At 36.6% G+C, this 22384-nt stretch overlaps 1 protein-coding gene across 2 annotated transcripts; it reads left to right on the forward strand.

Moving 5' to 3' along the window:
* The first annotated feature begins 1100 nt into the window (after positions 1–1100).
* On the forward strand, positions 1101–9255 carry LOC114241338 (netrin receptor DCC). 2 transcript variants are annotated; one of them, XM_089728359.1, is made up of 17 exons: positions 1101–1353; positions 1703–1895; positions 2321–2424; positions 2932–3085; positions 3159–3363; positions 3457–3643; positions 3735–3859; positions 3942–4076; positions 4150–4347; positions 4766–5066; positions 5134–5249; positions 5570–5781; positions 5863–6023; positions 6398–6529; positions 6609–6760; positions 6838–7316; positions 7666–9255. In XM_089728359.1, exons 1-17 carry the CDS (start codon positions 1257–1259, stop codon positions 7745–7747), a joined length of 3033 nt encoding a protein of 1010 aa, XP_089584485.1. In that variant the 5' UTR covers positions 1101–1256; the 3' UTR covers positions 7748–9255. The 2 variants fall into 2 exon arrangements, with proteins under 2 accessions (XP_089584485.1, XP_028027947.2); XM_028172146.2 differs by having other exon boundaries at positions 6624–6760.
* The last annotated feature ends 13129 nt before the right edge of the window (positions 9256–22384 follow it).

A 22384-nucleotide genomic window follows, 5' to 3' on the forward strand; every position in this document is an offset into this window, starting at 1 on the left:
TTGAAATATAAATAGAAATTTGTCGTAATTAGTAGTGACTCTGACAAATGTAATAAATATAATATAAGATATACAAATTTCACACGACGAAATGTATTTGTGGAAACTTTCTTACTGATAGTAGTAGCAGTGTTTATGAGCCTCAAGATAATTGCACATTATTCATTTAAAAGTCATATTTATTTATTGGTCGGTGGAAAGAATTATAACGCAATTTATATATTTTTAAATGGAACAATTGTATTGTTTCTTTTATATCCTGCAGTTCGGTTGGGAAGTATTAATTTTTTTTTAACCGTAATGTACTTCTGCTCAATCTTTTTTTCAATTAACTAACAAAATCTCATTTGCAGTATTTTTTTATTGGACACAGGTAAACGAGGCTGCCATTAATGAGTCGGTGGTGGTGGTCCCTGTTGTTAAGTCAGCAGAACTCTTAGGTATCACAATATGAACTCCGTTATCCACCTTCGATAGTGAAGAGTCCATTGTATTGTATAACCTTTATACGCGGCAGAAATAAAAATTATTGTGACATAAATTAAAACACTTAACTGTCGGTCATATGTTTAGATTTTAGAAAAATGACTTTTTTATTGTCCTAGTAGGCAGACAGGCGTACGGCCCACCGGATGGTGAATGGTTACCGTCGCCCATGGACTACAGAAATGCCAGGGGCAGAGACAAGCTGCTGCCCACCGACTGGGCATTGATGTTGTTAGAAAAATGGGAGTTCTCAGCATCGCACTACTCAAACCACTAAACTAAACAATAACGGCAGTGAAATTACAAATTGATTGATTTTAAGCAAACCTTTGTGTTTGCTTAAATTAGTACCGCGACACGCAAAGCACAATATTTTAATCTTACTTACTCACTTACTTACTAGTCGAGTTTTCATAACCTATTAGTATCGCATGGCCCACAACAGTCAATTTAAGCAAGTAAAAATTTCAAATAGCAAATTTCCTATAGCGCTATAAAGTTTTTTTGAAGTGAACATTAACTTAATCTTATTGTTCAAAATCATTATCATTAGGGTTGGCGAAACCGTATGTTATACTGAGTCGGCGCGAAATGTCATTAAAGAGTGGGGGTTTAGTAACCCCAAAGATATCGGAGGTGGAGGTTGTGTCGCGTCGTTCTATAAATGCATCGCGATGTCCTTATAAACTATTGAACGAAATAAAGATAAACAGTTTTTTTTTTTATGGTGAAGGGAAAATATGTAGTGAGTCCGTGAGTCAGTGTCAAGTATGATCGCCGGTTCGAATAAGAATAAACAAATATGCAAACAAGTGAAATTTATTGTACTGTTGTATTTTTTATTGAATTTACCTTGTACCGCGAGATGTGAGTAGAAATTTTTATTCTATATTAGAAATGTTATGAATTTTTAATTACTGTTGAACTTATTCAGTTTTGTAAACATTTTAGTAACATTTAACAATTTAAAAAAAATCAATTTTAATACGTTTAAATAAAAGGAAAGTTCTATTCATTTGAGTTACGAATTTAATGCATTAAATATATTACATATTTAATGCCCCTGGCATTGCTGAAGTCCATGGGCGACGGTAACCACTGACCATCAGGTGGGCCGTATGCTCGTCTGCCTACAAGGGCAATAAAAAAATAATATTAATACAGATTTATTATTTTTCATTGATTTATTTTTCTGTTAATAAACACCTTGGTAAAGCTCAAAGCCGGGCTCCGCGTATAAAAGAACATCCAGCCGACACAATAGTCGGTAGAAGCGAGCCCGCTACTCTGCGGTGTGTATCCGAAGGAAAACCCAAACCGACAATACAGTGGTATAAAGATGGCACGCCTCTTACTTCTAATGACCACCCACAAAGAGTGCTGCTTGAAGACGGATTACTCTTCCTTAGGTAAGAATAAAATGAATAAATTTTGTAATAGAACGAACTTTAACTGAGACTGAACAAAGATATTGTAGTTCATCAAAATATCTAGCAGCCGAATTTATTAAAACGATTTATTATTATATTTTGTGTAGCATTTTGCTTTAAAAGAATTCGTGTGTAAGTTTATTTTCTTGCTTTTTCGATTTCTACATTAGTTTTAAGATTAATTCTTGAAAGAAGTCTGATCTGACAAAAGGCGGCCTATAATAAATACATTATGACCAATTAGAATTCGAAATAAATGTCGAGAAATATTGAAACCATAAGTTTTTGTATTGTTGGAATGTAGGATTTTAAAGGATTATATTTATTTAAACGGCTACAAAACAACTTAATTAAAAAATATCGAATTTTCTAAATTTAGCCTAAACTTATTTTCCGTGTGTTAGGGTTATGCGAGGCAAGAAGGAAAGCGACGAGGGCGTCTACTGGTGCGTCGCACGCAACCCCGTCGGGGAAGCAGTTAGCAAAAACGCCACGCTTACTATTGCCGGTAATTTGTCTTTATTTCAAACATATTGTAGGTCCATTATGCTTGATTAAATTTCTATTACTTTCAAATTCAAAATGCTTATATCTCGCTGCTGACCGTTGTCTTAATCTCGTCACAGTCTTATGCAGCTTTAGTGGTTATGTATTTCTATCTAGCTAGATTTTCAGTTTCTCGTAACACTGACGTTGCTATGACGAGATAAAGCCCACTGATTTTCTCGCCGAATCTTCTCAGTGGGTCACGTTTCCGATCCGGTGGTAGATTCTGCGAAGCACTGTGGCCAGTATTAGCAACACTCGAGGATTGAGCCCCGTGAGCTCACCTTCACGTCAAGGAGAAACTGAAACAGCCTCTTAAGGCTATCAGCATAGGGTAAAAAAAGCGAGATAACAATTGTTATAGTTTGTTTATATTAAACACGAATTTACTGATTGACAATGGCTTATTGAAATGCAGGTGCAACATTTTTTGATGAATAACTTTTAATATTCAGTATTCAATTTGCAGTACTCCGCGATGAATTTAAGATCGAACCTCACGATGTAAAAGTAGCTAGTGGCGAACCTGCTCTTTTACAATGCGCATCACCGAAAGGGGTGCCTGATCCGTCTATACATTGGAATAAAGATGGGCATAGTTTAGACGTAGAAATCAATGGAAGGTAATTGAACTAATAAAAAATAATTATATTTTAACACGCAAAATCAGCCAATAAAAAACTTGGTACTTTACAGAATATCAGTAGTGAATGGAGGTGATTTAAAAATACTGGAAACAATACCATCGGACAGTGGTGTTTATAGATGTGTAGCGTCTAATGTGGCAGGCGAAAGGCAATCTCATCCTGCTACGCTTCTCGTCTTACGCAGACCGCATTTTCTGGTGAAACCGAATAACATAACGGCGTTAATAGGCCAGAACATTGAGTTTCACTGTCAAGTAAGACACTTGATATCTTTTTTTTACATTATCTTTCCATTATAGATAGAATTAATTCAAACAAATCCATCCATATATATTTTTCTATTTTAGGCATCACCAGAATCCGATGTATCAGTAAGTTGGGCACGGGACAGTGGTTCGTTGTCTCCGTACGCGATAATTCGCAGAGGTTCGCTAAGAATAGATCGCGTTGTTGCTACCGATGCGGGGACATACACTTGCAGAGCCGAGAGCCAAGCAGGCTCTAGTTCTTCGAGCGCATCTTTAACTGTAAACTGTATGTGTTCAACTATCACGAATAAACAATTTGAAATTATAATGAAATCATTGTAAATATTAAACAAGACTAAATGTTTAAAATGTTTCAGCTTTGCCGCATTTTACACGAGTACCTTCAGACACAACAGCGTGGGAGGGAGAAGCAGTATCATTCCCTTGTGAAGCAGATGGTTCCCCGAGACCAGTCGTCTTTTGGACAATGGAAGGGTCTCAAGTAAGTGAGCTTTCTTGAAGCGCTTATACACAGCGATTCATTTAATTTATCGAAGTAATTTTGAGTAATTAATTATCGATAGGAATTAGTTTTTACGAAATCAACGCACAGCTCCGGATATTTATATTTGGATCGAGTCACAATAAGACATGCAGGAAGACTTACTTGCGTCGCTGTGAATTCTGCTGGGAGCGCTTTGCATACTGCCACTTTGCAGGTAAGTCATCATTATAACTAGGAATTCTTTGTTTGCTTGTAATATGACAGAATTTATGTTTTATCTTCAATAGGTATTAAGGAGAGAAGCTAATAATTTTAAGGATGATTTAGACTCATCCTCGCCCTATCCTGAATTGAGTAAACCCTTAAATTATCCACCAATGACTCAATATGAATTAGTGCAGGCTCGACGATACTTACAACAGGATGTATTGTCTTTGAAACGAGTGGAGGGTATTTCGGCTACGACTTTAAAAATTGTGTGGGATGTAAGTGCATTTCGTATATTTAAATAATTAGAATACTCAACGTCCTTATTACTAGTTTCATAGTTTATTACAATTCTACTACATACTATTCTACTGGTACAGGAGCTGAATTCGATTAACGGTAGAGGTCAGCATCTTTGTGAAAGTGGAAATAGGGCCGGTTATAACACGCATGAGTAAATACCGCGATCCTGGCTATTTTTGGTATCACAGAGTACTTCTCGCTTGAAAGGTAGAGCAGTTGTCTCATGTCTTAATGGTTTTGGTAAACGTTTAACACTAGATGGGTCTAACGACTGTAGTGCTATTACACCGAAAAGAGTCCTTTGGTATACGACTAAACTTTTTCGTGAAACGTATTCAAATTTCAACTATCATGAGTAAATCTGCAGTTTTTATTTTAAAAAAAATGTTTCAGGTAATGACAGATTACAACGAATATCTTGAAGGTGTTAAGATTTGGTTCAACGGGACTTCATTAAACAGCAGAAGTGCCTTGGAACTTGACTACAACTCCAACGAATCGACTATTGATTATATGACAGATTTTAGAAAATATGAAAACTTTACTATGACAACTGTGCACAACAGTGGTTCGTCTAGTCATGTACTAACAGGCCTATTACCTTACGCTCAATACGATGTGTTTTTGATGCCATTCTACAAATTATTATTAGGAAAACCTTCCAACATGCGAACCGGTTTTACAGAGGAAGATGGTGAGTGTTAATGCAATAAATTCAGTGTGACCTAAATTCAAATTTTATGTTCACGTTTCGCTTGCAGTTCCTTCGGAGCCTCCGCTAAGTGTTACAGCGGGAGTGATAAATGCGACATCGGCTTGGATTAGATGGGAAGCACCTCCTGTTTACGCGTGGAACGGAGAAATCTCCGGATACCTGGTAAAGGGCTTTCCATAAACGAGTTTTCTTTGTTTTTTTGGCATGCGATTTAAAGGTGGTAGGACCTCTTGTGAGTCCACGCGGGTGAGTACCACCACCCTGGCTATTTCTGCCGTGAAGCAGTAATGCGTTTTGGTTTGAAGGGTGGGGCAGCCGTTGTAAATATACTTGAGACCTTAGAACTTATATCTCAAGGTGGCGCATTTACGTTGTGGATGTCTATGGGCTCCAGTAACCACTTAACACCAGGTGGGCTGTGAGCTCGTCCACCCATCTAAGCAATTAATAAAAATTAACAAATATATTTGTGATTACTTTAGATCGAAGTTCGCGTTGGTGGATCCACTGGAGGTCGAGTAGTGGGACAGATGTCGTTAGGTCCTAAAACAAGGGCAGCGGCAGCTAGCTCCTTGCGTGCTGGAGGTCGGTACAGCGCAAGAGCTGCAGCCGTCACCAAGCGAGGTCACGGACCTTTCAGCCCGCTATCTCATTTTCACATGGTTCCTACACAAACTCAGAGACATTACGTGCAGTAAGTTGTGACTTGAATAGTTTCTTAACATTATACCCAGTTACGTATAATTTCATCTCAGAACAAAATATTTTGTTTTAGAACGGAACCAGCCACAGACAAAGCAATAATATCGATGTTCCAAGAAACCTGGCTCTTAGCACTCAGTGTAACATTGTTAGTGTTAATATTTGCTGGAGTCGGTGTTATAGTTTACATTAAGAAACGTCATTCTAAACAACAAAAAAATCAGAGCTCAACCGGTATGCTATTATTATTAAATATTTTATTATTTATTATATATTATACTTAAACAGCAAAGTGCGGAGGCAGGGATTCTGTAGATTATGCCACATAATTTTAAATTTAGGTATTATTAGATTAAGGTTTATAGATTAAGGCAGCGGCAGAATAACAGCGATAGTTTCAGCTATCACAAAGCTGAGTCGCGGCCTTTTTATCTCCACGGTGTTAGTATAATATCTTGTAATATTGTTTAGAATTAGAATTTTTATGTCATATTAATTGAAAATTTATTTGTATTTGTATTGTCGAGTAAATAAATGCAATTATTAATATTATTATTGCAGCTTCGGATTGTGGTTTCTTGCAAAAATAAAACTTTTTTTTCTGGTAGGAAATACAGTAGTCAATGCACAACAATGTCTCCTGAGGAAAGAACCTGTTTGGTTAAGAGAAAGATCAGTTTTTGAAGGATCAACGGAACCGAGAATCGAAATTTTAAACTGTCATCAGACTCTTTTAAAAAGTACGTATTTTATTTTATTTTATAGAAATAATTCGTGGCCCTAAAAACATTATTTTAATGGTTCGAAATATTTTCATAGGCGGTCACTCCGTAGGTACAATGGCTACGGAAGCTGAATATAGTCTTCCTCAACATTCGAACACAGTAAATCCAATGTGCGAAGAAGAACAACAAAGACTCCAACCACAGCCATACGCATCTTGTGCCATTTACACAGAACTAAATTATCAAGTAAGTTTTGTAAGATCTGAACCAATCATTTGCACCTAATAATCTGTTTTCATTAATATGTCTCATATTCACCATAGGATAACACAGACGCGGAAGATTCTTGTATGAAGTGCGCCATTAGCCCAGGTTCCTACGACAATAGTATGATTAGGTCTTATGGAGAAAGTAATCAATATTCAAATGAAGAGTGCTCTACATGCTGCAGGAGTAGTAGTTCCACTTTAACAAAAGATTATAGTGACATGACAAAATGCAATGAAGACCAAGACATGTCAATAGAAGACTGTCCTTCGTGCAAAACTAATCACTCGAGATCATCTAGTCATCACGGAGGCAACAAAGAATGGACCACGGCGGATGTTGAATACGATTATCCCCAATGGAATTGGTTGGGCCGAGACAACAGTTTCAGGAATACAAACTCAGAGCCTAGGTATAATGGAGAAAATTGTTTTAGGCAAATAGGTCAAGAACTTAGATACAATAGTGCGGATAGAAGTGAACAAAATTGTAGGATGAATTTATGCGATATATTGCCTCCGCCGCCCTATGAAAGGTAAGATAATCTAATATATTCTCCATTACGATAAATCACTGATGTAAGGGAATCTTGGGAACCACACTGGTACGTACCATCACCCTGCCTATTTCTATCGTGAAGCAGTAATGCGTTTCGGTTTGAAGGGTTTGCAGCCGTTGTACTGTAAAAATTTAAACTTTAGAACTCATGTTTCGAGGTGGGCGGCGGTGTTTATCTTGTAGATGTCTATGGGCTCCGGTAACCACTTAACACCAGGTGGGCCGTGAGCTCGTCCACCCATCAAAGCAATAAATAAATTCGATAAAACATTTGATTTCAATAAAACAAATTTTCGCATAGTCTTTAATGTAGTTTACTGTTACAGGGAGTCTCCATATAGAGATATGAATGCATTTACAAATCACTCAGGGACATCGGGTTGTTCCGGACATACGTACCGAAGCTAATTATTTAAATTAAAACCTTATCACTAGCAAAATAAGCAATACTATTTATAAGTACATGTTTGATATAATGTACATATTGTATATTATTCACAAGATACGTTAATCGACGGTGTTCTAATTTCTCAAATACAACATTTTAACAATATCTTTACATTAAACTTTCTTGTCAAAGATATAGTTGAAATTATTTAAATTTGTAATACATTTTTGCTTAAGGGTACTCGTCAGATGATTCTGAATTAGATTTTTAGTCAAATGTTACGAATAGACTGCATACATATTATATCGAAACTTAGTTTTAGGTTTCTCATCTTTCTCTAGAGACTGTGATATAGCGTAATTTCGTATTTATGTTTTTGTAAATATTTTAAATGTTTGATAACCTTATACAATTTTATTATCTGGCGTATTTATTATGTAGAATTTAATAAAAAAAAGGAACCAATTTTATCATCAATCACAGTTCTAGTTAAGTTCTTTTACTAAGAAATTGCCATTTGTAACTAAACATATTGTGTAGTTTTGAAGAATATTAATAAAAAGACGGAAGCGCGTTTCAATTGAACTTTGTTTCTGTATAAAAAAAAAAAACATTGAACGAATTGAAATGATAGCAAAACCGGTACGAAATTTGAAAATTGTTTTATTTTGCTACTAAACAAAAGTGTAAAATTTTATTTACCCCTATAAAATGAATATTCATATCTAATAACTATTATATATTTTTTTTATTGTTTAGATGGGTGGACGAGCTCACAGCCCACTTGGTGTTAAGTGGTTACCGGAGCCCATAGACATCTACAAGAAAAACACCGCCGCCCACCTCGAGTCATGAGTTCTAAGGTCTCAGTTTTTACAGTACAACAGCTGCTTCACCCTTCAAACCGAAACGCATTACTGCTTCACGATAGAAATAGGCAGGGTGATGGTACGTACCAGAGCGGCTCCCTGATTTCAAAGATAATTCTTCACAGTTTAAGCTTTTAATATTAACGTTATCACAAAAACCTTTAAAACTGAAATACACCGCATTCGTCTTCAAATTAATATAAAATATGAAGACAACCAATTCAAAATATTTCAAGAGTCTTAACGACATATTTTATTACACATAGCGGTGTGCAAAGGATTAATTGTTTGATACATAAAGTTATTTCCGTAGAATTATAATCTGTACTGGCCATTAATGTCTGAATGGCTTTTAAGTCGCGTTAATTAATCGTTTGACTTTTTACTTCATAAACAATACTGACGTTACGATGACTCACATCTTAAATATATTTTAATTGTTGTAATAATACATTTTTTAAATTCACAGCTCTGAACCACAGAAGCTACAAATTTTATTATAATTAGATGTTATTACCTCAATAATGTTGACATCTGCTTGATTTAAAAATGTTATCCATTTACGATGTATTTATTTGGAAATTAATTTAAGCTGACATGAATGAAATAAAAAAAGTTTACTTATTTAGAGCACGGTTCATCGAATCATGATCATAAAATATTGTTTTATTTTTAAAACTTCTTTTTATAGTTCCATCCTGCTAATACTGATTACAAGTGGACCTATAAACTTGTATTTTTGTAAGCATGGTTCGTAACTTAATATTTTTAATCCCGGATTTTTATATGCTTATTTAAATCTACGTATTTTTTTTTTTAGCTTTTATATTGATTTTAATAAGACACAAGTACGCGGCCCATCGGATGGTGAACAATCACCGATGATCGTAGTTTTCTATAATGGCAAGGAGTACAGCTGAGAAATGCGCATCAATTAAAAAATTTTTTGAAGAATTACTACATGTCATAGCGCTTAGGAAACATTTCGATATTTTTATACATCTCTGTACGTTGAAAGAGAGTTTTATTCGATAGCCTTTCGTATTCCAGTCAAATTCAAAGCTTAATAACAATATGGAAACGAAACACTGTCATGGTCATGTCACGGACGTTTCATGCACTAAAAAATGTCAATATATTTCGGGTTTGCTATCATTATCGTCATCATTCTTTCCTATTACCCTCTGCTGGGGTGTAGGGCTCGAATCAAATTCTTCCATTTACATCGGTCTTGGGTAGTCTTACGGAATAGATAAATAAGGATAATACTTTATTTATCTATTCTGTGGGTAGTCTGTTCTAGCTCCTCCAATGTCATGCCCAAGACACCTAAGTCCTGCTCCACCGAGCGAAGCCAAGTTGTTCTGAGGCGGCCTCTCTTCCTTTTATAACATTTTCATTTTTTTTAAACCAGTGATGTATTTTAAAAAAAGTTGTGTGGTGTCGAGGGACACCGGATAGGAACGAAGTTCCTTATTATAAAAATATTAATTTTAAGTTCTATTCGAGTTATAAAGAAAATAAAACTGGAGGTTTCGCAACAACCCACGGTCATTCGGTAACGTGCGAACTTATTGTGGTACACTTCATTCACGGTTGTTTGCATAAGAGTTAGTGTATTGCGCAAACGAACACTCTGAGATAGTGGTCAATGAATGATAAAAAAATATGTTAATTTTTGTACGTTATTACAAAGTTAAGTCGTACACTGTGTGCATCACTAATAAAAATCTTACGTTACGGACGTTTTTTCCCGGTTAGGATACCTACCCCTCCGCATAGTCCCATAAGGAACTTCGTTCCAAAAAAACAAAAAAAAAATCAATCTTACAAGCAAATCACAAAACGTTTCATAGTAGAAGTCACGATTACAATTAATACGACTCTAGAACTCCTTTTTACGCGTCCATGGAATTACATTGGCATTCTCAAACTGACAGTTTGGTGTTAACCGGCTCATGTCAGACATGCACGTAATTACATTAATCTGCCTGTCATTCGTCACGTGGCGAGCTTGGACCACCATCATTGATACACCTATAAGCAGAAACATTTAATATATACGATCTAAGGATTACTTTCTCTGTGTAATCGCTACAATTTAAATAGCGAACTGTAGATTTTAGTATGAAATAAATAACAGGTACTTATTTGTACTAGAGGTCCCGCAGTAGTCGAAATTCGACTATAATTAATTGGAATTGTAAGTTTGTACACTATTATGATTGTATACTTCTATAATCACAAATTTCGCCAAGACGATACTATAAAAAATATTAACAAAGACAAACTGACAATATTTAATCTATTCTCAATTTGACGTAAAGAACAAAAGTTTGACAATAAATAGTATGCATGCGTGTGTGCGTCAAATACATGGTATGTAGTGTGTTTAATGTTTTCTTTATTGATTTAATGTATCTATTATGCATTATTTAAAAAAAAATATTAACATTGTGCACTTATTCTCTATATTCTCTATAAGTGTGGAAAATTTCATACTCCTCCGTCCGCGCAATTATCGTAAAAAGCGATACAAAGTTTTTGCTTCACGTATTAATATATAGATATTAATGACATTATTATTGTATGCAATTTAAAAACGCCACACTGGTCTCGCGAAATTTACTACAGCTATAATATTATTCTTGTTCTGCATTGTATCTTGTATTATGAAACCAAAAGTGCAGTCACTATCAAAGCAGTAATAACTGTAGGTCGTAAATAAGTAAACACGTATTTGAGCGGGTAGGCGTTGGTCGCAGGCTTCGTTCGACGTAGGGCGTTGCCATGGCAACTGGTTTCGTACTACCCGAGTGCACCCTTGTTATTAATACCCGCAATAATTAAGCTTGATTGCATTTCACGCCAGGTGCCTGACTCCTCTTGTCAAATTGTTCAAACACCAAGCTTATACATACCATTCTTGACTCAGATTGAACACAAACATTGCAAGCAAATATTACTATTCAACGGCGAAAATGATTTACATCAAAGCTTTTACATTCGTACTCCACAACGTTCCCGTTTCTAATACATCAGCGGCAGACTAAAAGTCTGTCAAAACAATCCACATACATCCCCACAACAAGCAATCAATTTGCATACTCACAACGGAAGAGAGAAATCAAAATTTCAATGCAATTCACACACGAATACGTGACTCTGTTCAATGATGCCTCCCTCGCGGCGGCGGCGTTTTGCGAATTTTTTATTTTCCTTATTAATCAGCTCCCCTGCGGAACAATTTCGGAGTAAAGAGCCCTCGGTCGTGTCCCCGAGTCAAGAGGCAGCATGACAGAGAAAAATTGAACGAGATGTGAGAAACGTCGTTTTGGAGTGACAGCAAAAACAAATGAAAGCCGACGTGCTCTGACGCTAATGATATTTAGGATCCCCGTATGAGATCAGCAATTGTTTTTATTATTATTTATAGTCAAAAGTATTTGGGTCAGAACAATTTGTGTTCGTTATGGTGAAATGTTTGAGTTTCCTTAGCATGGATCCCCTGGAGGTTAAGCTAAAGTGCTTGATGAAAACATAATTTTACCGTTACACGTAACCTGTGATCAAATAAAGAAAATATCTGAAATATACTTACTTTCTTTCGTTTTATCAGAAATTTTATTTTATATTTTAGCTTTAAAAGAAAATATTTCTGACATTTGAAGATCCATTCAGTTTTAGTCAAAATAACTAGTCAGTGCGTTGCTGGAATAAGTAAGAAAAAAAAAAAAAAAGAGACAAAATTATAATTAACACAAAAGAGCTATTTTCTGGTGACTGCTACGTCCCATAATATAAATTACTGGTACCTTTATTTTAGTGAAACAAAGTCACGGACTCAGTTATAATTATTCCAAAAAATCGTCCGTAAAATTATGAAACAAGCGATGACGGAGGGTGCATGAATTATCCATTACAACGCGAGGACGAAAGGTACCTTCGGAACCATAATTCGTACTTGTTCCGGGGTTCCGTACGATATTTATAGCCATAGATAAGGCCTACAGATGGCGAGCCCGCGAAGTTTTCCTTCCCCTAATACCTACTTGTTGAGTTACGGATTCCAATTTCCAGTCCCGTGCTTCAGGTACGGGGGCCAGAGTCGTCGGCGAGTTATCGACCGTCGCAAGGTATGATATTAAACCGGTGTGAGACATGAGCCCTGTTTATGTATGTCGCAATCATAGTGACTTTACCGTTATTTCACTTGCTAGTTTTTAAAGATAATAAACAAAGCTGCTTTTCTATTTTTAGCGTTGACATATTTTTCAGGCATTTTTTTCCTTCCTAAGCTGATGGTTTAGAGAGACCATGTCAGCGTCGCGGGGCTTAAACCTGACAATTTTGCTAACACAAACCCTAGCAAGAGCCGTGCCTCGCAGAATTTACCACCGGGTCGGAAATGCGACCCACTGAGAAGATCCGGCGAGAAACTCAGTGGGCTGTGTCTGTTGGTTAATTTACTCGCCGAGCCCTTCGTCACGAGAACGATGATCGGACTTAAGGCGTGTTTACAGTATTAGCAGTAATTAAGAATAACTCAAAAAAAACAAATTTGTAATTTTTAAATGTGGTGGAGGTGTGTGTATCGCTTTTTATGAAATTATTACTGTTCAAACTCATGTACCATCTGGGGCTATGTGATCAATGGAGCCAATAAATATTATAACTTGAACACCAGCATCCTCTTGAGACATAAGATCTAGATGTCAATTATACAGTATAGCGGTTGTACCACCCTTCAAACCGAAACGCATTACTGCATCGCATCTAAAGTTTTCAGGGTAGTGTATGCTAATAAGCGCTCAAACGACGCCCTACCTTTTGTAAACAATTTGAATATTCATCTTCTAAGCTTAAATTTTCTGCAGATCGTAGACGATTATAATTTTTTGTTATAATACTCTGAGGACGCCGCTACTAAATTATCTGGAGGATCCCTTAGTCACTTTTAAAGTCATTCACTGGAGGATATGGGGAGGTGCTATTTTTTTTGGCGCTGGAACCACAAGACCTACGACCTGCTAATGATCCCGGAAACGCTGGATACAAACTACGCTGGATCGGGCAATGTCATGAACTCTAGGAAAGGCCTATACACAGCAGTGGATACCTGCGGGCTGATAGTGATGATGATGATGATGAAGAAAACAAAAGCTATGCTTTGAGAACCAAAGATGAAAACTTCTTATGGAAAACAGTACCCAGAGTTTCTATTCCTATGTCGGATTGCGGTACTCCCAAAGAAAAAGAGGCGCAAGAGTATGAAGATCGAAGTCCTCCTGCTCTCCCTCCAATTCATCCCAGACCATTCCTTAAGGAAGGCTTACGAGCCGGTGAAAATCATGACTACCGACTAAACCCCACCGAGCTCCTCCACTCCGGCTAAGTGGGACCACGGTACGGCATTTGTGCGCGCCGTGGGTCCACTATCGCGTCCAACCAACTAACGTGCGTCGGACGTGATCTACCACCAAGAGCATCTTCCCCTTCTCATATCTGTGATTTGGAGGGGCGCGCCGGAGCCACAACATGCCACCATATCACTGGACCTTGATGACGAGCATCGGGCACCTCTGTACTGGGAATTCGACGGCTCCTGCAAAAGCCGGACAGGAATATTCTGTGCGCTCCATCAGCTTCATTTTTATAGACTTCCTTCTCGGTCCATCGGCATTCTTTAATAAGCCCTGGACTTCCCCGTGAGAAATAGAATAGAATAGAAAAAGAACCAACGAATTCAATTAATTTTGACAGCTTTAAAGTCACCTTTGTATTACTTAAATGTACTCCAAAGAAACATTTATTTTGGCACATTACTATTATAGCACTAAGTGACATTTTATTGTCTTATAACAATAAAAATCTATAAGTTGTGGTTGATTTTTTTACAAATAATATTTAAAAAAAAAAAAGAGTTAAAACTGGTCAGGGGTTACTTAATCATTTGACTTTATCATATCAATTACAGTGCGTATTAACTGAGTTGGACCCCTAAAGCGTCAGTCACGACTGAATGAAGTCAACGCGGAATTATGATATCGTTGATGGCATATGACCAATTGTCAAAGACCCACGGAAAAAGTGCTGTGTTTCAATGAGGGGATCATAATTAACTGGCTGTTCAGCAGGTGGTATCCGTATTTGGGGGTGACGTCACGCAATAGTGAAGGTTTTTTTGGTGATTTATGTTAAACTACGAATCATGACTAATACCAGGCTGATTTCCTTGAAGAAACGTTTTTTTTTTGAACAGTGACTCTTTGTGACATGTAACGATATTATTCTATTACCGGATGTACTCGTATAGAACGATGCGATTATGGCGTGGTTCAAATAGATAAGTAAATGTTTTTTTCTAACAACCCAACACGTGTTCATTACTTGTACTATGAAGGACATAGCATCAAGAAAACATATAATAAAACATTAGAATCCAGTGTGTCGGTGCATTTAATAACAGTAATAATAATAACTTCAAAAGAGATAACTAAAAAACGAATAACAGAATAAAATATTTGTTTATTTTTTGTTCCCATAGAACTACTAGATTTATATGTACTCTTACAAGCGGAGATTTTTTAAATCAATATCTGATGCTGCAATCATTTTTTTAGATATTATTACATACTGTTAGATGTTACAACTTACATAATGCGACATTAACTCTATCTATCCGTAACGTTTTCACGCATGAACCGATTCTGACCAAATTCGGTCTGGAAATAATTTCGAATCGGGGAAAATATATAGGCTACCTTTCATCCCACTGCTGAGAAAGGGTTTCCGGTCGCGCAATTCAAAGTGTAGTCGACGTAGGCAAAACTGCAGCCGAAACGCTAATTCAGTAAACAAAATCAAACTCGCAAAAATACTACCATTTGAGTATCTACTGTTTAATGATTACGGAAATATTTCGAAGGTATTTTTTTATATTCTGCATATTACTGCGGTGGAGTAGTCATGTGTTCTGTACTAAAAGATGGGCAGTCGTTCTAGAATATAGAATAAAGATCTCCACCAAAGATGGACAGTCGTTCTAGAATAAAGACTCTGTCCAGTGTTTCGAGTTGATTTTTACGTGCTTCAGTAATCACTTATTTCAGGTAGGCCGTAAGCTAGTACAGCCAGTAAAATTACCTAGTTGTTTGAAGAAATAGTTTTACAGTTTTTTCCAACGCTACAGAACTATATCTCCTCCTGACTGAGCCTTTGCTCGTCCACCTGTCCTGGTGAAACTGGAAAGGCCTTCGGGCCACAAGTGATTCCTTCCTTCATAAAAAAAATATATATCTACAAGGTGGGTGGCAATAAACGCGTTGTAATTTCAATAAAGTCAGTATTAACGGCTTAGGATACACATAAAAGTAAAATTAATCTCAACTAATTCACGTGTAACAATTAACAAAGCTGTAAATATGATTGAAATAGTTCAAACGAATTTATGAGACATTTTTACTATAATCTCGGCTATAATATTTTTTCATTGGATTAAACGAATGAAAATGTTAAACGTGCCACATAAACTGCGGACCAAAGGGAAATTAAGAGATCATTTCTTAAGCGTAGACAAATTATAGATGAAGCGATAATCTTTGGGATTATCTGAAAGGTTATGACTAATATATGATGGTGAGGCATAATTTAATTCCCAATATCATATTGATTATGATGATTACTTACAGTGATTACAATTACGAGCTCGCACCGGTGGATATCAGTGTCGTCTCTTGTCTGTGAAAATATTCGAGTCTAATTTTTTAAATAGTTATTAATGGTCGAACTAAATTCCGGCCTTTTTAGTGGTGATTGGCTAAGTCCATAGCTCATGAATGTCGACACCGCCTAAATATCCGACCTATCGGATATTACCACCTGCTGGTGAGTGGTTACTGTCGCCCATGGACTTCAGCAATGCCAGGGGCGGAGCCAAGCTGCTGCCTACCAAAAACTACCTACCTACACCTACATGTCTTGTCGAAGCCCCCAGATTCGCTCTCGGTGCTTTAATGCTCTTCAATCACTGGGCACCGTCCTCGTCGAACTCATCGATAACGACGAAGTGTTCGACGCGCCGACTAGCCAAAAAACATAACCCATAGAATTTCTCGCCGGATCTTCTCAGTTGGACGCGATTCCGATCCGGTGGTAGATTCAGCGAAGCTCTTGCTAGGACTAGTGTTAGCAATTCTCTCAGGTTGAGCTCGCGAGCTCGCCTATCATCACAGATCTAGAGACAAAAACTGTGACGGTGTTTGTATTGCAAGTCGTGTGCTTCTGGTCACTTTATGAACTGACACATTTTTCTTAGTTTTTTTTTTTATTATGTTAAATCACCCTATGCAAAATAAAAGCAGTATTATAAATTACTGTAAAAATAATAAAGATAAAAAATAAATCATAAACATAAGTACTTGAGAGAAATTAAAAAAGAAAAATTGAGCTTTTTCTATGAACCCTTTTCATAATTGTAAAACGTAACATTCACGGGAGCTTAAAAGCGGTAACTTTGTTTGACCCCAAAACAAATGTTATTATACCCTAAAACTTTCAAACTTTAATATTTATTAAACTTTACGTAACTAAATCCCGAAATCTGAAAATTTTGATTCACGTTGGCTATGGTGACTGGCTTTTGACTTACACACTAAAGCTTCAAAGTTACAAAATCATACCTAATTTTAATCAGTTTTCAATTTTACACTGAAATTGCAAATTTTCTCTTTGCTTTAATTAATACACATTCTACCTAGAGCTTGCTTTGAATAAGTATTGCGTATTTTTTTCTAAGCGACCCGGTGATTTGGATTATACCTGACGATTACCTTCGATGATAGAAGGCTAGGGCATATATCTGATGGTTAGTGGTCAGCGTTGCTCATTGACCTGACAATTTGGATTGGAAATTATCGGGGGTACGTTACAAAAATTTCTGATAACGCACTGCTGATGAGCGCAATGATTCCAGAAAGTAGAAATGAGTTCTACTCCATTGGTGTGATGCAAAGACTTTTCCTCAGAGCACTCACCTTGAACCAGACGCTATAATAGGCAACGAGTACCAAAAGCCGCTTCTTCAGTTTTCCCTTGACATTGACATAAGTAAAATTACATTACTAAGATTTAACCTTACGTTTTTAACTGTCACTATACATATTGCTTTAGACGCTACGAATACTGTACAGCTTTCGATAATATTTCACGACAGAAATAAACGCAATATTAAAACGTAAAAGTAGTTTTAATTAAACCAGTCTCTTCATAAATCCCGAACTTTTAAATTAGTGTGTGTTTTTTTTTTTTTTTTATCGCCCTTGAAGGCAGACGAGCATGCGGCCCACCTGATGGTGAGTGGTTACCGTCGCCCATGGACTTCAGCAATGCCAGGGGCAGAGCCAAGCCGCTGCCTACCGCAAATACTGTGTGTAATATTATTATGTCGTAATTACTACTTTTCAAAATAAAAAAAACCAACACATCTTCAAACAACATTCTCTAATCTAACATACATATAAAGCTATCGCCGAAACAAATTCACAACGATTTAAACAGACACGTTACAAAAGTTTAGTGCTTGCCGTCAGAGAGCCCCTAACGTTATCTTGGGCCATATTTTTAAGTAAATTACAAATAGGTATAGGGCGCCGGTACACTCGCATCGGTTGTCGTGCGTGCTATCGCGACTGGGGATCGCGAATGTAGTCAGTGCCTTTACACACTAGCGGTACGAGTTAAAAAACTAGAAATATGCGCGAGCATTAAATCTAGAATCTTGCGTACAATTTAAACTTGACTATATAGGCGTGCTCGCGGTCCAGCCCGTATTGAATTTACAATTAATATTGTATAATCTATACTAATAAAAGCTGAAGAGTTTGTATGTTTGAACGCACTAATCTCAGCAACTACTGGTCCGATTTGAAAAATGCTTTCAGTGTTAGATAGCCCATTTATCGAGGAAGACTATAGGCTATATTATAACATCACGCTTAGACCAATATAAGCGGAGCACCGATAAAGAATGTTTCAAAATCGGGGCTATTTTTACCTTTTGAGAGCTTCCGCTGCGTGCGCTAAAGAAACGGTTAGTTTCGCTAAAATAACGTATGACAGAATTATTCCCCTTTAAAAGATAAAAAAAAAATCCGCGACAGCATATGTCTAACTATTATAGTTATGCCGCAATAGGTGTTCTTTTATTTTAAAAAATAAAACAACGTCAAATATCGTTGAAATTTTTGTTAAAGACCCGAGCGGAGCCGGAGCAGGCCACTAGTATATGTATAAGCAACCGTTCTATTTCAAAATTGAACTTGTTATTATTTTGCAGTTTTTTTTTCATAATGCTATCGTTAGAAAACAATATTTGTTTAGCCTCTGTTATAATCACCATACTGTGTACGCGGAGAAGTCGGAAAGGTATTATTCCGCTGGGTCTCCATTTCTCACAGCAACTTTAAAAGCCGACGGTTTTCCTTTTCATTTCAATGAAAATTGTCGTTAGTGCCTCTTTAAGTCGGCATTGTTATGATAGTCTCACTGATATGTCATATCACTAAGTTAAATAGGAAAAACAACATAGTTATTGTTAATTGTTTTTAAAAAAAAGAGTGTCTTGGCACGAAAATTGTAATTCGTTCCAACTTTTTTATTATGTAGCGGGCTTATTTCCATTACTGATTTTTTTTGCTTTAAGGCTTTTAAAGGCTCATCCACAATTTTTACATTTTACATAAGCAATAATTTGATGGTAAGGAACGAATGCGTCATTCCAATGGAACTTTGTTAGTTTATCGATAGGTTTATGTGGTTTATTTACTACACAAACTTTCTTTGATAATTTTCTTATAAATCTCTATAGAGGAATTGCATTAAACCTTTTGTGATGACTAGCGATATGATTCTGCATATTTATTAGCCTGTCTATTATTTTACACCTTTATTGATACAAACACAGTTAGAAAAATCTGCAGAATTAACGTTACAGATCAGGTTTTTACAAACAAAAACTCAATATAGGTATGTCTAGTTCCGAAACTGTTTATCAATAACATAGCTGGGCCGATAAACTTACAACAGCTAAGCTTTTTTTATACCTATCTATGCTGATAGCCTTGAGAGGCTATTTCAGCTTCTCCTTGACGTGTAGATAAGCTCAGGGGGCTCAAACCGGAAGTGTTGCTAACACTGGCCCTAGCAAGAGCAGTGCTTCGCAGAATCTACCACCGGACCGGAAACGCGGCTCACTGAGAAGATCCGGCGAGAAACTCTGTGGGCTGTGTCTATAGGTTAATTCACTTGTCGAGACGGGTTCGACGAGCATGGTGATCGGTGCTTGTGGTACCTAAAAGCACCGTTAATGGATCGGAAGAGCTAAGTTATAAATTCACACTAGCAAATGGTAAAATGAAAAAAAAAATTAAAAACCTTTGTTGCAAAGAAACATTTATAACACGGAAAAGACTGCAGGAACATTAATGTTTTTAATTTTAAAAACTTTTGTATACATTACTCTTCTGGATTGACGAGAGTTAATTGCCTGTTCAGTGTTAAGTGGTTACCAGAGCTCATAGACATCACAACGTGAACGCCGCCACCCACCCCGTGACACTCGTTTGAAGCTTCAATTACATTACAATAACGGCTTTCTTATTCCTCTAAACCAGTGTTTCTCAAACATTTGTTGTACCGTCTTCTTTGTGTAAAAATTACCAGGAATCAGACGGTAATATTTAACGTAACATAATATTATTTATTTATTCCAAATTAGTCTTTTGACAATAGACTCGATCTGACGGATGAGTCTAATGTGCTTGTGCCAATTTATCAAAGTTCCATTCCATTTTTGTTAAGTAAATTTTTAAAATATCCCAATTCTGCAATCGCTACCTTTGTTTTGTTACGGAAGCTCTTTATTGCACTGAGCCTTCAATTCATCAAAAAAGTGGAAAAAGTGTAACGAAAAATTTATATCTATTTTATTATACTTTCCATCATTCACTGATTTCTTTTAGGGCCCCCCAATGTTACTTAAAGCTTCAATCGCCAACTTAGATAGACTCAACATCCACTGGGAGTAGGGGGTGGTCCAAACCACTTTGAGAACCTATGCTATAGCCGGAATGCGGGACTGCATCGACGCAGAAACATTTAGATACGGTAAGAACAAAATTTTCATTTCTGCAAAACAGATATGGTATCGCTTCGTCAGAAGTACATATCCACATTTGAATATATTATTCCCTTTTATATTAATAGTATTCCCTCTGGGATTGATTTTATGAAGCTTGGTCTGCAACAAATGTTTTTTAAAGCAATTTATGTTTTATTTATTATTAGGTACTGAAATTTTATATTAGCCGTTGATGCCTCCACCCACCTAGAGATATGACTTCTAAGTCTCAGTTTTAACAGTACGGCTGTCTCACCTTTCAAGCCGAAACGCGTTACTGCTTCACGGCAGGAATAGGCAGGGTGGTGGCACCTACCCGTATGGGCTCTCGGTAATTACAAAAATTATAATTTTTGTGAGTTTCATTTTTCTTACACCGGCACAGTCGAATCGCTCCAAGCGAATGCACTGGACTTCTTATTTTATTATCTTACTAGCGGCCCGCTCCGGCTCCGCTCCGGCTCCGCTCCGGCTCCGCTCCGGCTCCGCTCGGGTCTTTAACAAAAATTTCAACGACGTTGTTTTATTTTTTTAAATAAAAGAACACTTCTTGCGGCATAACTATAATAGTTAGACATATGCTGTCGCGACACTTTTTTTAAATAGTAATGTGTTCTACAAAGTCGTAGTACATTATTTTATTCTATCATCAATAGTTATCGCAGGGCACGCGATGTAAAGAATATTTTAGGTAATTTTTTTACACCTTGGGTTACATTATTGGAGTTTTAGTAAGGATCCCAAATTTTTTTCAAAAACTATTATTGCCTATGTCATTAGAGAATAGTGTTGCTTGCAAACAGTGAAAGAATTTTTCAAATCGGTTCAGTAGTTTCGGAGCCTATTCAATACAAACAAACAAATCTTTCCTCTTTATAATATTATAGTACAGAAGTAGGTATAGATTTATTTTGCGGAAAATCATCTCATTTCTGAGTTGAGCGAAATATTATAATAGTCTTGATAGTCATAATATCGTTTTATCTTATTATCTTACCTGGTGGTCAAGCGTACTGATTACACACTAAGGTTTGCACAGGTATGCACTATGGTATAAACACCCTGACTATTTCATTTATGCTGTAAAGCACTCAGAAGTTTCGGCTTATGAGCGGCTATACGATGTAATTGAGACTTAGTCCTCACGTCTCAAGGTTGGTAGCCGCATGCACTGTATGATATCTATGGGCTGCGGTAGCCGCTGAATAAATCATTTCTTTACGCGTCTTCGTAAAACCCGTTACTGTTTTGTGTTTTTTGATTAATATTTATAATATAACTCGATGATTTTGAGTAAAACAAATCCACCTATTTTTTTTCATTTTACGTCATTAGCTTCTGTTCTTAAATTGAAAAACGAAGCAGAGACAACAACAAAAAAAAGAAAAAACACAAAAGCGACCGCTTTCCACTATCGAACGTTTGTTTGCCTTTGGCTGTGTGCTGAGCCGGACCAACTGGTGTAAAACGGATCTCGTCTGTATGCTCTTATGGCACCGGGTGGTCTTTATCATTTCGAAGACAAACATAACGTACAAACACTATATAATAATCCTAAATTTTAAAACAAACGTCGGCCCCTTGCATTTATTAGGGAAATTTGCTTTTCG

This window comes from Bombyx mandarina, chromosome 06, assembly GCF_030267445.1.
Source record: "Bombyx mandarina strain Sakado chromosome 06, ASM3026744v2".
Classification (NCBI taxonomy): Eukaryota; Metazoa; Arthropoda; class Insecta; order Lepidoptera; family Bombycidae; genus Bombyx; species Bombyx mandarina.